The sequence below is a fragment of the Sander vitreus genome, chromosome 2 (assembly GCF_031162955.1).
Source record: "Sander vitreus isolate 19-12246 chromosome 2, sanVit1, whole genome shotgun sequence".
Taxonomy (NCBI): Eukaryota; Metazoa; Chordata; class Actinopteri; order Perciformes; family Percidae; genus Sander; species Sander vitreus.
In genome coordinates this window covers 15,135,908-15,150,752 of record NC_135856.1, presented here as the reverse complement: position 1 = coordinate 15,150,752, position 14,845 = coordinate 15,135,908, and the positions used below count along the sequence as shown (strand labels likewise).

The window sequence follows — 14,845 nt, the reverse complement described above, 5'->3', positions numbered from 1 at the left end:
AACACACACACACACTTTCACTGAGAGGATGTTTCCATTCATTGCCAATGCTGATAAACTGAAGATATTACCAGTGAAGGATTGTGTGACTGTGGAACAGAGCAGGTAGAGAAAAAGAGGATGACTATATTTATGTTGTTTATTTCTTAAAGGGAAAATTCACTGAATTTAACATCTTAAGCTGCACCTATCCTTCTTCTGCCATCTTATTATTACAAAGATATGATTATTTTTTCATTTCATTTAGTTTTTCATTTTATTTGAGCTGAACAATTTGCTTTTTGTTTCTATTGTTGACTCTTTTATATGTTAAACGATGTAATTTAATTACTGAACTTTTGGTTCGTTAATGATAGTTTGTTGTTCAAGTTTTAACATGACAAATGCAGTAAAGCATTGAGGTATGCTGTTATCGTTCCTGATTATAAAAAAGCGAGTTTCACCTTTTGGAAAAGTTTTGTAAAGTACGGTTAGAGGACAACTGAAATGCTTAACATATGTAGCTTATGTAACACTGAAGAGGTGGCAAACAAACGGTAATCCTCTTACATAATTGAAAAAAGAAAGCCTTGAAAAATCGTGAACTCGACTTATAGGGACAAAGTCTCCCTCGGAGAAATCACATGAAGAGTGGTAAATCGAGTCCCTAAGATGGCTAATCAAAGCAGAGAGCACTCAATCTTCTCAGTGTGACAACCAAGTGACAACATTAATTGACACCGACACCAATGATTAACCAATCAGAAGAGCTCTTATACCTCTCCAAAAACTATCTGCGCGACTGTCTTCCACTTTGTAACACAGGTGAGTGACTTTATTGACTGTAATAGCTGAGGATACTCTTGATAATAGCTTGGTAACATTAGACCTCCACATGATCAGTAAAATCCAAATGAGGGTCTGATGGTGGTATGGCGAGGATAATTCTCAACACACGGATATCCCTCCTGACCCTGAGTTAAATATGTATATTGTTAAACTTTCTCACGTAGAATCGGAGGGTTTGGTCATCCAGCACACTTCAGGATTATAACCACCCGTGCGCACCGAGGGTATAAATACTGAAGGTGCGCCACTCTCTGCTCAGTCTTCACGCGCAGTTCTGTTACGCACGGCTCCGGCTTTTAGAAGAGGAGATACTCGCATTAAAGGAGAGAGCAGTAGGAAAGTCAGACAGTTTCTTTCGCTTTACTTTAAAACCTTGTGCTTAAAAAAGACCATGTCAGTATTGAGCGCAGTGCCGTTCATGAGGCCGCTCCATATGCGCTCTCCGGCGTCGCAGGGCCGCCGCCACACGCTTCCGGCCAGCGAGTTTCGCTCCCTCAGCCCGGAGGATGCCATCAGTGTGTTCGAGATTGAGAGAGAAGGTAAGCAGACTCTTTATACTTTACACACAGTTATTCCATGCGCAGTTACGCATACAGGAACATTTTCTTTCCTTTAAAGAGAAAACAGGAACATTCATTCTGTCTCATCCAACAGCAGCATCAGTTCATGTTTTCACTCAAGTGTAAAAAGAAAAAAAAGAAAAAAAAAGAACCTCCGCACAATGATATTAACTCTACAGCAAAATAATCTCCATTATTAACACTAATTACATTTACAGGAAATAATACATGCATCTTCTTTCCAATGATCATATTTTACATTTAGCCTACTTACTAGTGGCCCACTACAAAATTAAGTTACCATGGTGATTTAACTCTTTCCTAGATGCATATGTGATATGAGGTGTTATCAGGTGTCTTTAACCTGCATAACATCCCTGGCTGTGATCCAGTATATCCTACACCACATTTCCATTTACGGTAGTCAGTAGGGAACATTATTCTTACTTACTTACTCTGTCACCTAGGGTTCCTAATGTATAATTTTATCCTCCTACTCCTCCTCCTCCCAGCCTTCATCTCAGTGTCCGGTGAGTGTCCTCTCCACCTGGACGAGGTGCGTCACTTCCTGACCCTGTGCCCTGAGCTGTCTCTTGGCTGGTTCGAGGAGGGACGTCTAGTGGCTTTCATCATCGGCTCACTGTGGGACCAGGAGAGGCTTACCACGGTAAGACAGAGCGGAGGACACCTGGACATTGATTTATCTCAGGCTGACTGGCAAGGAAAATGCAACACGAGGTTCAAAACAGATTAACAGAAGAGCTTTTGAAAGATTTAAGGGCAAATGTATGGTATAATGTCTTTTGAAATTCAGTGGATGAGTATAAATGTTCCACAGATCCACCTAAATCCCACTGGAACTATTCAGATGTGTGGGAGTAAGCAGTGTGTAGTGAAATGCAGGGTGGCATACTCTTGAGGCTGTATGTGCAATAAAGAATAATAATAACAACAACAAGAAAAAGTGTCAAAGTAATAATTAAAAAACAATATTAAGATAAAACATTAGAAATACATGTAATTAAGCATTAAAATGCATTGGAATTTTGCAGTATATACAAATCTAAACGTCACAGTTGGAAGTACAACATTTTGTACAGACTCAAGAATAAATATACAAATGTGCAGGGCAGTGCCTATACAGTCTATGGGCAGTGCATAGGAAGGCTTAACAAGGCAGATGATAAACAGAGGTCAGATGTTGCAGTATGTCAAATTAAAATTCAACTTTTGAAATGTTAAAACCAGGTTTCTGTTGCATCAATGAAGCTCCAAAGATCTGTGTGTCAACTTTATTTGCCTTATTTTCCCAAATGTGATTCTGGTGGCGAGCACAAACACTCGACTGCCTTTTGCTGAACAGTGGCCGCTGGAGCCACAAGCGGTTATTACAGGATAACAGGAAATGCTAAAACATAGTGAGAAGAATCATAAAGTCAGCACACTTCCTCAATAACATCAGTAGCATAATCAGCAAAAGTTAGTTAACATTAGCCATAAGCTACTGGTCATACCAGATCAAGTGATGCTGTAACATTAAAACTGGGTTGAATTGAGCTGAAAGGTGCATTTTAATGCTTATGAATTCAGTTTTTCTCTTGTAAGAATAATGTATTATTTCTTATTTCAAAAGCTACACTGTATGGCTTTAAGGCTGTCTCCCAAACAGCAGAGAAAGCTGGACTCATTCAACATGGACTTTTTAATTTGTTTGTCTCTTTGGTATCAAGTATTTATAGGTAAAACTTGCCACCCGAACACCGAACAGGTTTACCAACGATTCAGCATTTACCCGTTCTTACATCTCTCCCTTCCCTCTCTGTTTCCCAGGATGCCCTCACTCTCCATAAGCCTCACGGGAGCACCGTCCACATCCACGTCCTAGCTGTCCACCGGACCTTCCGCCAGCAGGGCAAAGGCTCCATCCTGATGTGGCGCTACCTGCAGTACCTCCGCTGTCTGCCCTACGTCCGCCGCGCCATGCTTATGTGTGAAGACTTCCTGGTACCCTTCTACCGGAAGTTAGGTTTCAAGGTGCGGGGCCCCAGTGAGATCACGGTGGGGCCCCTCGCCTTCATCGAGATGTTGTACCCAGTCAGGGGCCACGCCTTCATGCGTCGTAACAGTGGTTGTTGAGGACAGAGGGATATAATGTGGATTTCCCCTGGCTATAAGTGGTGGTGGGACCACTCCCCTCTTGGAAAAAGAATTAGGGGACGTCTGAGCAGCTATGTTGTACGCGAGCAACCAGCGCAGTGTTTGTGATCTTCACTGTGAGCGAGACTGGTTCAGCAGGCGGGGAGGTGTGTGTTCGGACTGTGAGTCTGCAGACAGACGAGAACAAAGAGCTGCCATCCAGCTGCCAGCAACAGCGGTTTGGAAAAGTGGTTAAAAACTACAAATATATTGATCTGTAGTTTAATGAGAGTAAAAAAAAAAAAAATATATAAAAAAAAAATTTCCTAAAGAATGTAAGCAGTTATTCCAATTTGTATAAAACAATTTTATTTTGAAAAACAAACTATTGTATTCAATATAACCCAGCTGCCTTGTTTCTTTCTTTGCCCTATTTTTATATTTGTTATTTAACCAATCTAACATTGTTTCTGGCTCTCTATAGAAGCTAAAAAGGACATTTCTTCAGTCAATAAAAGTAGTATCTGTCCATTATTAATGCATTCATCCTGTATAGTTTTGTATAAACAGCCTGCCTTTCAGCATTAGAAGATTACGATTTGTTACACTTTGTAACTAATGATGATGAGGGTACGACTATAAAGTAATATGCCAAAGTAACAGCTAACCCTAAAAAAAAAAAGAAATATATGGAATGAAAATACAAAGGGATATCAGTAATTAGATAATAAGTCATTAACTTGAACATGCTTATTTGTTTTATATTAAGATTTGAGTGGCCCTGTCTGTCTCCATCATTGACTGTTGTATGTACTTTACACATAAAATCATCAATAAGTATATTTAGTATATAAATAAATATATTTTCCTAAATATGTGCTTTGAAAATTCTCCTTGATAGTCTCCTCTCACCTTTCCCCTTGTAGACAATCACCACCTCTGCCTACCAAAGCCTTGAAAAAGACAATAATCTTTTGTTTTTTTTACAATGTTTTGTTTTTCAAATAATAAAGGTTATATTTTCTAGCATGTCTGCTTTGAGGTCTTTTTATTTTGAAAGTTGTCGAGAGAACAATTTTAGCGCAAGGTCCATTTAGTAGCTTTTTGATATCGCATAATTGGAATTGGTCTGTTACAGGAATTTGTGCTTGTTAAATGTACAACATTAATTTAGAGCCACAAAAATATAATTTGCAGTTATTCTCCCTTTAATGTAAATTCTTTTTTAGAGGGTTCTCTTTTAGGGTCAAAGCTCTCAATGGTGTAGCGCTAAATGTACAGAAAATGGTGCGAAATTATAATAGACAAAACGAGTTGTGATGCCAAATAGTGTTCAGTGGCTAATTGTGCTTGGTATTAACAGGAAATTAAACTTCTCTCTGACACACATAACCTTCAATTTGCTAGAGTGGCATTTATTTTGACATGACTGCATTAATGCACAGAATTTCACATATAAAACTGAAGCAAAACAGAACAGTACCTTGTCCATGTACTAAAATTAATTTTAAACGTTCCCTTTGTATACCAATAAATAGAAAAGAGTGAAATGATTTGGTCCCGATGCAAACACAGCAGTGGAACTGTGCATACAGTCATGACTGAAGATGTGGGTTGTTACGGTTTAGATCAAACACTCACATATTGAAAGGCACAGTAAAGAGGTTTCCTAAAAAGAGGTGGATGTCATTGTTCACACTTACTATACAGTATGAAGGCAGATTCCCATTTTAAACAGATGGCCTTTACAATCTCAATCATTTGAATTGTCCAACATACAACCTATTCTGTATTTAACAACTCCACAAGATGATCAGTGGGTCAGCCCCACATACAAACTCACATAAGCTCATAACTCACTTAACTCATATAATCCTCCAAACAACAGCTGAGGTCAACACATGCCAGAATCACACACACACACACACACACACACACACACACACACACACACACCCACAACAACAACAACAAACTCCATCTAAGACAAAAGCCAGGAACTCATGGGAGAAATCTTTCACTTCAGGTGTTACGACTTCTTAAAAACACTTATCACATTGTCAGGGACCCACCACAACAGCAACAATCTATTGTGGCTCATGGACCACCACCCAAGCAATTGGCTGCTAGCGTCCAGACAATTAGAAATGTGTGGGAGAAGAGGTAATGTAGGGGACAAGACTTTGTCCAAGTTTAGTCTGAATGTGCCTGTTTGAGGAAAATCCTATGTCTGGCTCAGGTGAAACATAAATGACATCTTGTGATTCTATGACAATTTGCTTTTACAGAGTCAAGAAATACAGTACAAAACTTACTCTGATTTAACAAAATGCCTGTATAGATAATGAATCCTTGAATAAATATTATTATTTTATTTTTTTTAGAGTAAATCAACAAAATGATTTTGGCACCGCTGTGTTAGCGGACAAATATGAGACAATTAGAGCTTGACTGAGAACTTGTTTTTGTGGCAGCGACGTACAGAAAACTAAGTGATTGTGAAGAACAACATGCATATATAAACAGCATGTGTAGTTGCTTTGGTAGGTTTCGGGTCAGAAAGGTGTTCATCAGTATTCAGTAAGTTGATTATGAGCAGTTCCCTTAAGTTAAATGAGGCATCTTTGTAAAATGGCATAGTCTGTGTAAGGCAACTAGTGGTTCTAGATAGAAATCTTACTTAGTTGACCACTGATATTTCACTTTAACTATTCCAACTGCACAGTTAATACTTGGAACACATTGTTACCTTTTGTACAACATTTCACTGCTCCAAATAATTGTGACATGCCAAGTGCATACATACAAAAGAGCGAAGATGAAAAAAAACTGTTTTTAACTCAGAAAGCATTTCACGACTGTTAAAACATACAGAGGCAGCAGAACTAAATGACAGCGTTTGTAGTGTTTAACCCGTGAAAACATGAATCAGTGGCAGGAGGCATCTGATGTATCTTAGTTCACTGGGCCACAGGATACCAGATGACCCACCATGGCATCAGTCTTCCTTTTCATTTCAGCTGTTTGTCATCCATAGGGTTAAAGGGAAACAAGATCGTAGGCCAGAGGTGATTCATTTGGCTTCTTTAGATTGATTGACTTTGAACTGAAGGAACCAGACAGACAGTCTCTCGCTCTGCAGATCTCTTCCTTTAGGTCCACCCAGCTCTATGCAGTTTTGACGTCCTGAGTATCTTTTCCTGTCCTCCGATTCCAAGGAGCCCATTAGCAAATTAACATGCTAAGAAGTGCCAGACTTGACTGAGGATTAAAAAGGTTGAGTAAAGTTTTACAGAAGTGAACAAGTCAGCAGGCTGAGAAGAGACTGATTCAGTTCTATGCAAATGGACTTTGATCAGGTCCTTTGATGAGGGAATAATAAAAAATATGATTGCCACATACTTAAAGCCACCGAGTTGACCTGGAAACAGCTGACCCGATCATTGGCAAGAAGATAGTAAATCAGTGGCCGAGTCACGTCATCAGCCTAGAGACTAGTGCACCACATTGTCAATGTTATGGTCTATGTCATACTTTTCACAGAACTTGCTCGTAAAAGGTAGGCAGGTGAGATGCTCCAGCCAGTGCCAGTTAATTGGGTAAATATAAAACCAAACGATGAGGGAAGAGAACAGCCCGATGTAGGCCAACATAGAGACAGCAATGAGGATACGTTTTCGGTACTTGTCAAAGGTCCCGAAGGTGATGTAGGGCAGGAAGGCGAAGGAGAGCAGCAAGCCGCTGAGGAAACCAAAGATGTGGGCGATGTTGTCAATCCACGGCAGGAGGCCACACAGGAAGAGGAAGAGGACGATGCCCAACAGCTTGACAAAGGCTTTCCATGGCTTCTCCAGAATCTGCCAACCTTGAAACAGCTCTACAAAAAGACAAGCGAGGAGTCCAAACTGAGACCCCGCTGGACCCACCTGGAGGGAGAGAACAAGAGAAGAAGACAAGTTACAGACTATCCCATAATTCAACTTAAAACCAATTTAACAAAGGAAGAATTTTAGTCCCGACAAAAAGATTATAGTTATTCCATATTGCCACTTACACAGAAAACACCCCCCACAATGTGTATACTAAAGACTCACATGTATGACTGAGCACAGAACACACACATCCTCTCGGAGATATAATGCATACATCCTGCTGACTGCTGGTGACGCAGAGCTTTTGGGGGACCTTGACATTAGTTGACAGCATTCTTGTTAATTTCTACAGTCAGGTCCATAAATATTGGGACATCGACACAATTCTAATCTTTTTGGCTCTATACACCACCACAATGGAGTTGAAATGAAACGAACAAGATGTGGTTTAACTGCAGACTTTCAGCTTTAATTTGAGGGTATTTACATACAAATCAGGTGAACGGTGTAGGAATTACAACAGTTTGTATATGTGCCTCCCACTTTCTAAGGGACCAAAAGTAATGGGACAATTGGCTGCTCAGCTGTTCCATGGCCAGGTGTGTGTTATTCCCTCATTATCCCATTTACAAGGAGCAGATAAAAGGTCCAGAGTTCATTTCAAGTGTGCTATTTGCATTTGGAATCTGTTGCTGTCAACTCTCAATATGAGATCCAAAGAGCTGTCACCATCAGTGAAGCAAGCCATCATTAGGCTGAAAAATCTAAACAAACCCATCAGAGAGATAGCAAAAACATTAGGTGTGGCCAAATCAACTGTTTGGAACATTCTTAAAAAGAAAGAACGCATCGGTGAGCTCAGCAACACCAAAAGACCTGGAAGACCACGGAAAACAACTGTGGTGGATGACCGAAGAATACTTTCCTGGTGAAGAAAACACCCTTCACAACAGTTGGCCAGATCAAGAACACTTTCCAGGAAGTAGGTGTATGTGTGTCAAAGTCAACAATCAAGAGAAGACTTCACCAGAGTGAATACAGAGGGTTCACTACAAGATGTAAACCATTGGTGAGCCTCAAAAAACAGGAAGGCCAGATTAGAGTTTGCCAAACAACATCTAAAAAAAGCCTTCACATTTCTGGAACAACATCCTATGGACAGATGAGACAAAGATCAACTTGTACCAGCGTGATGGGAAGAGAAGAGTATGGAGAAGGAAAGGAACTGCTCATGATCCAAAGCATACCACCTCATCAGTGAAGTATGGTGGTGGTAGTGTCATGGCGTGGGCATGTATGGCTGCCAATGGAACTGGTTCTCTTGTATGTATTGATGATGTGACTGCTGACAAAAGCAGCAGGATGAATTCTGAAGTGTTTCGGGCAATATTATCTGCTCATATTCAGCCAAATGCTTCAGAACTCATTGGACGGCGCTCACAGTGCAGATGGACAATGACCCGAAGCATACTGCAAAAGCAACCAAAGAGTTTTTTTAAGGGAAAGAAGTGGAATGTTATGCAATGGCCAAGTCAATCACCTGACCTGAATCCGATTGAGCATGCATTTCACTTGCTGAAGACAAAACTGAAGGGAAAATGCCCCAAGAACAAGCAGGAACTGAAGACAGTTGCAGTAGAGGCCTGGCAGAGCATCACCAGGATGAAACCCAGCGTCTGGTGATGTCTATGCGTTCCAGACTTCAGGCTGTAATTGAATGCAAAGGATTTGCAACCAAGTATTAAAAAGTGAAAGTTTGATTTATGATTGTTAATCTGTCCCATTACTTTTGGTCCCTTAAAAAGTGGGAGGCACATATACAAACTGTTGTAATTCCTACACCGTTCACCTGATTTGGATGTAAATACCCTCAAATTAAAGCTGAAAGTCTGCAGTTAAAGCACATCTTGTTCGTTTCATTTCAACTCCATTGTGGTGGTGTATAGAGCCAAAAAGATTAGAATTGTGTCGATGTCCCAATATTTATGGACCTGACTGTATTTGCTTCAAATAACAATTTGTCTTCTGAACAGTGAGTACCTACTCCACTTATTTGGTAGATAACAGGGTCATGCAAGTACTGCAGGTTGTATAGATTGGAGTTCAAATGTGCTGCATGTTATTCGTTTCCCCCGTGAGTTATCAGTAATGTGTCATATCATGTTCTTGATGATAAATACATATTCCCGAAAGCTAAAGACAATTAAACTTTCATGTCTGCTAATGTTGTTTGCACACTGCTCCAGAGGATTTAGTCATAAAATAAGCAATGTGTGCGCACACACACACACACACACACAGTAAACATTGCTGTCTTTTTACTTTCTTTGTTGAATTTCTGTTTTGTTAAATGGCGAAAGAACTACAGTACGAGTCCTAGGTCAGGCAGTAAAGGTGAGAAGATTAGAGTGACGTCAGGGCTAATTGGAGGCTTGGCCTGGTCAGAGGCAGGTGGCTAATCTGTGAAGACATCAAACTCCCAAAAACAGAAAAGGAGTATGGCACAGCACTCCACCCACACATCACAGACACGCAGGCTGACATGTTCCTAACACTTGTCTAACACACTTAAAAGCGGGTCCACATTTGGTAATTTGTATGGACTTACTATCATTTTTTCAAGTTATGCATCAGGTGGCATGACTAGCTTCCAAAAGATAAAAAAAGGTTAACCTCCAGTTTTAGCAACTCTGAGTAATATGTTCGGTACCTTAAGTATTGATTCCGGACACTGAGGGGAGCAAACGTCACGTAAAACCAGATCTACTTCAGCTTACATGAGTATAACCCGGGTATTCCAAGACAGACTGACTCATCTTCATCCTAATTCCTCTTGGCAAGTGACACATATAATCTCCACTTTCTCTAACCAGTCTAACCAGGTCTAACCAGGTGACCATTTATTCAGATCATAAAAGTACAGGTTTAGAGATCTGATAAACAAATAATCAACTACACCACTTGCAGCCACAAGACTGTGTGTATATATTTTAATGTGTGCATTTTTCAATTGTATCCTTTTTAAACCTTATATGCACACTGGTCTGGACTCATAAATGCATTCTGCCATCAAAATGTCAAATGTAACAACAACCAATCTTATTGAAGGCAGATGAAAAACTACTCCTCATTTACAATCCATAACGTTCTATATATAGTGTAGCAGCAAAGATGCTGAAGCACCTAAAACATTATGTGGTAAAGCAGTCTAGTAATGAGACAATGAAAACATTATTTACTTAAGTGAGTTGGACAGACTATCAGTTGAACAGATGCAAAATGTAAATCAACAGCCGAGAGCATTGTTTTACTTAGATTGCTATCGTAATAGCAATATATGACATTCACTCTCACAATTCCTTAGATCTGCTTTACTCGTGAGAATTATCATTATTCCGATCACAGTTGCCACAGGGTCTCCTTAACGCAACAGTTAAAGGATAATCCACTTAAACTGCCTCCTTAAGCGCCTTGACCGCCCTGTGTTGTGCCTTGCATGCGCTTTTCTCTGGTTATTCCTAGTGTGTGAAGACCTGCGAGCTGGTCAGTGCTAAGCAGAGCTGGATGGTGGGATTTCTGGCTCTCACGTCAAAGTACGTCACACTGAGAGCCACCTCATGTCACACCACGCAAATATCAGACGAGAGCAATTGGTGTTGTCTTATGAAGAAGACAACAGATGTCTCAGTGACAATGGGACATAAATACAAAGGCCAAGAAGCGAAATAAAGTCTGTCATTGTTAACAAATGAAGTGCTCTCTTTACTTATACACTACAATTGCCCATTATATGAACTGTTTAATAGGTGTGCCAGGAGAAACCTTGTGTGTTCATAAAGGTGTACAGACCAGAAGCATCACCAGACAAGTCTAGTCTTTGCAACAAATTGTTTTTGTTTAAAAGAAAAAGAATGTGATCCCATTCACTAAATACCTCGGCAGTGACCTTAGTTGGTCACTGCCGGCATTAGTCTAATCTCTTAAGGGGAAAGTGAGCTTTTACAGACACTCTGGTAAAAAGGAGGTAATCAAGAGTTCTTTTCACAAGCTGACTGATTAGCACAGATCAACATGTTTTTTTTTTTTTTTGCAAAGATTATTATACTTTGATTTAGACAGTTCTATAAGAGTAGAGTTACTCCAAAAAAGAACAGAGGGATTGTTGCGGTTTCAGACCTGTGGCGTTTCCTGAAATGACGGCTATTCTATGCGTTTTAAATATCTCCTGGTTCATTCTTATATTTTCGCCCTGTGTGTATGGCATAAAACTTGTGTCCTCCTTTTACACATCCTGATGGATTATTTGTCACTCAAACAATGTTGGTACAGTGACATATTTATTTTACTTTTAACTAATGTCTGCCTAAAATGTACAAGGACTGCATTTATTAAACTTCAAAGCTATGATCTGTGTTGGTAAAAGTCTGCACAGGTTGTTCTTGAGATGCTCCACATGTTGATGAAACATTTATTTCATTTTATTTTCATCAAAAAATACACTCAATACCTTTTATTAAATTCCTTCAAATTCTTCACAACATATATTATACGAGTCTGGACAGACATGGATGTAAACTGTTTAGGAAATATTTTGTGGAAAATGTGTGTAGAGATCATGAGTGGTTTCGTTCTCTGATCTTCCTGATCCAAACAGTTTGTTACTGTCAGCAGCAAAGATAAGACACACAGATGTTTCATCATAAAAACATTTTAGAAGATCCAATTTGTAGATCTAAGACAGTAACAAACTGTTTGGCCTTGGAGTGGGGAGAATCAAAGTGTTTTATGCATGACGCAACATCGCGGAAGGGGCCGGAGAAGACCGGACAGCGAGGCCAAGATGACCTGGACCATATCCAATCGGTAACAGCACCACCGAAGATGGGCAGAGAAAATGTATAAGAGTGTGAGGGTCTGAGTAGCGGGCACGAGTTCCTGGGGGGTCTGTTGGTAGGGCGAGAGAGACGGTCTTGAAGGAGAACTGCATCCATATGCATATGTATTTACTTGCAATATCATTTCACTAAAGCTTGTTATATTTTAACTAAGTGAATCCTGAGTTTTATTTCTGATCTACCAGTCAACGGACACTTAAATCTTAAAAGGTGTGAGGTGTAGTGACCTGAATTGGAGTCAGATTACTGTGGCCTTTGGGGCCAGACTATAAATGGTAAAACGGTCACATTTTTACATACAACTGCAACTTGACTGGTTGGCGGAGGCATACAACTGCAAGGTGGTAATTCTAGTTTTTTTGGAGTTGATTAAAGAGACTTGTTGTAGCCAAACACACATGATGTGCAGTGCACTTAACCCTTGGTGGGATGGCACTGCTCTCTTCATACAAATGACTCAACTACATTAAAGCAGTCTCATAATGTTATCCACTTAAGCTCAGTTTCTCCAGGCACTTTCACAGTTAACACCATGAGGTGTTTTCTGTGCCCCTGCAGACCTCTATAATCCCCAGCATGAGAAACTCCCCTCCGGTAAGTGAGCCAAGGTAAGCTGAGCTAAGCTAAGCCACTGAGTGGGAATAGCAGGCAAACAACAAACTATAGCTACAATAGAAGTATGTTAATGTTTTTTGTTTTTTTTAACCTTTACCTTTCCTTACCTTTTGTTCTGATACATTACATACAAACATTTTGTAACTGCTGCAACATGAGCGGTAAAGGCTGTCTTGGTTCATGAGCACATTCAGACCAGATTTAGCAGCTAATAAGTCAAAATATAGACGGGGCATGGAGGAGGGGAAAAGAACAATCGTCAAGTACACTAAACAGACAATTGAATAATGGGCAACAGCTTTGGGTCTTTAATTCCATATCTCACATCTGTCTTACACACAGGTATTTGACAGCTCAGAGAACAGTATGACATCAGGGTTTCTACAGGTTTCACCAAGTCAAATTTAAGACTTTTTAAGACCATTATGAATGAAATTTAAGACCTATATCACGGCATCAAAAACAAAGTCAGATGTCAGAGTCTGGAAACATTGTCTGAAACAATCCCCCGATTTCCTCATTGGCATTATAGGACTGGTGTCTAGATTGGCTGCAATACAAGTTGCATGTTGGTCTCATTTGTAGTGCAGCGAATTATTCATTCATTCATTCAAACCTTTATTTAACCAGGATAAAAAAACTCCTTGAGATTACAAATCTCTTTTACAAGAGTGTCCTGGCAAGTGGCAGCAGCGTGGTTTCAAATAAATACAAAGACAATAACAAGTAATATTTGGACTAGCGACAAAAAGAACTACAACACCACAGAATTCTAAAGCGCTGCAGGAGCATTTAATGAGCATTATAGGTAGCGTTACATTGACGTAGGAAAATGAAGACCTGTTTAAAATGATTTAAGACCTTGGTTTTGAAATTTTTGACTTTTTAGGATCCTGCTGAAACCTTGGACATGTTTTAATGTCAGTTTGCACATATCTGCATATGTCAAGTGTGGGTGCTTAAAATAAATCATCATCTCTTGGAAATCTCTTGGCAAGAAAATACCCCCGCCCCCCTTTTCAGGTTCTCTTTTAGTTTGTGCACCTGGAAAGTTACAGCAGATTCACTTGCCTTACATATATGTAAAAGAAAACAGACGACAGAGAGTATGTGCACAAATATATAGATGCTTGTTTGTAAATGCATCTATCCTTAATTACAATAGACTCTTGTGCATACTGTACATATAGTGCCCAAGTCTTATTATGTAAAGCTGTCAGTTTTGGCAATCATGTTCATAGATTAAACCGGCTTTTTGTTTTGGCCTTTGGTTTACTTGTGTAAACACTCACATACAGTTAAAAAAAGGTTTGCTTACAAAAAGGGGAAACGGTTCTGCAATGGTTATTCACTAACTGCCAAATTAACCCCACCCAAACTCCACCTGCTGTCGTCGTCTAACAATGTAATCATTCTACTCCAGCCTGCATGCCGGATCAACCTGCCATAAAATTAAGTGTGCAAGTATTTTTAGGAGTCTACTATATAAGTGTGCACTTTGTTTGTGTGCATTTTATGTCTGTGCATGCATGAAGAACTCACCTCAGCTCTGTAGGGCAGGAACAGGGCGGAGGCCAGGTTTCCAGTGATACCACTGAGGATATAAATGATGGAGATGCGGACCCAACCTGCCAGCTTCTCCAGGTCTCTCAGTATGGTCATCTGGAACACCACCGACACCACGCAGTGTAACAGCCTACACACACATCAGTCAGGGAATTAAACATCTGTGCAGTCTGCTGGTATTTCAACCATTTTATTATATCAAATGTGCATTTTTACACACATCTGCACTTTTCCTATAAAGCTTCCTTGTTGGCCTGTTTGCTTGCTTTTAAAGCAGACCTGAGGGATTTCCAAGTATCAGTATTCATATGAGTGAGCAGCTCACAAGCACTGGGGCCTCATTTACAAATATTTCATTAAGTTTAAATCCTTA

At 39.9% G+C, this 14,845-nt stretch overlaps 2 protein-coding genes across 2 annotated transcripts in view; one reads left to right on the top strand and one right to left on the bottom strand.

Annotated features, from left to right (window-relative positions):
* The first annotated feature begins 1,219 nt into the window (after nt 1-1,219).
* aanat1 (arylalkylamine N-acetyltransferase 1) lies at nt 1,220-4,553 on the top strand. The gene is made up of 3 exons (XM_078279704.1): nt 1,220-1,367; nt 1,901-2,055; nt 3,219-4,553. Exons 1-3 carry the CDS (start codon nt 1,220-1,222, stop codon nt 3,522-3,524), a joined length of 609 nt encoding a protein of 202 aa, XP_078135830.1. The 3' UTR covers nt 3,525-4,553.
* A 360-nt stretch (nt 4,554-4,913) lies between these two features.
* LOC144536510 (inactive rhomboid protein 2-like) overlaps nt 4,914-14,845 on the bottom strand; it is a 34,368-nt gene continuing 24,436 nt past the window's right edge. Inside the window, exons 17-18 of the mRNA XM_078279694.1 lie at nt 14,449-14,602; nt 4,914-7,450 (exon numbers count right to left, since the gene is read on the bottom strand). Coding sequence (XP_078135820.1) covers nt 7,019-7,450; nt 14,449-14,602 — 586 coding nt within the window. The 3' untranslated portion in view covers nt 4,914-7,018. The remainder of the gene's footprint in view (nt 7,451-14,448; nt 14,603-14,845) is intronic.

Coding starts and splice junctions, on each gene's coding strand:
- aanat1 (XM_078279704.1), top strand. CDS start 1,220: ATGTCAGTATTGAGCGCAGTGCCGTTCATGAGGCCGCTCCATATGCGC. Junction 1,368..1,900: donor GTTCGAGATTGAGAGAGAAG/GTAAGCAGACTC, acceptor TCCTCCTCCCAG/CCTTCATCTCAGTGTCCGGT. Junction 2,056..3,218: donor ACCAGGAGAGGCTTACCACG/GTAAGACAGAGC, acceptor TCTGTTTCCCAG/GATGCCCTCACTCTCCATAA.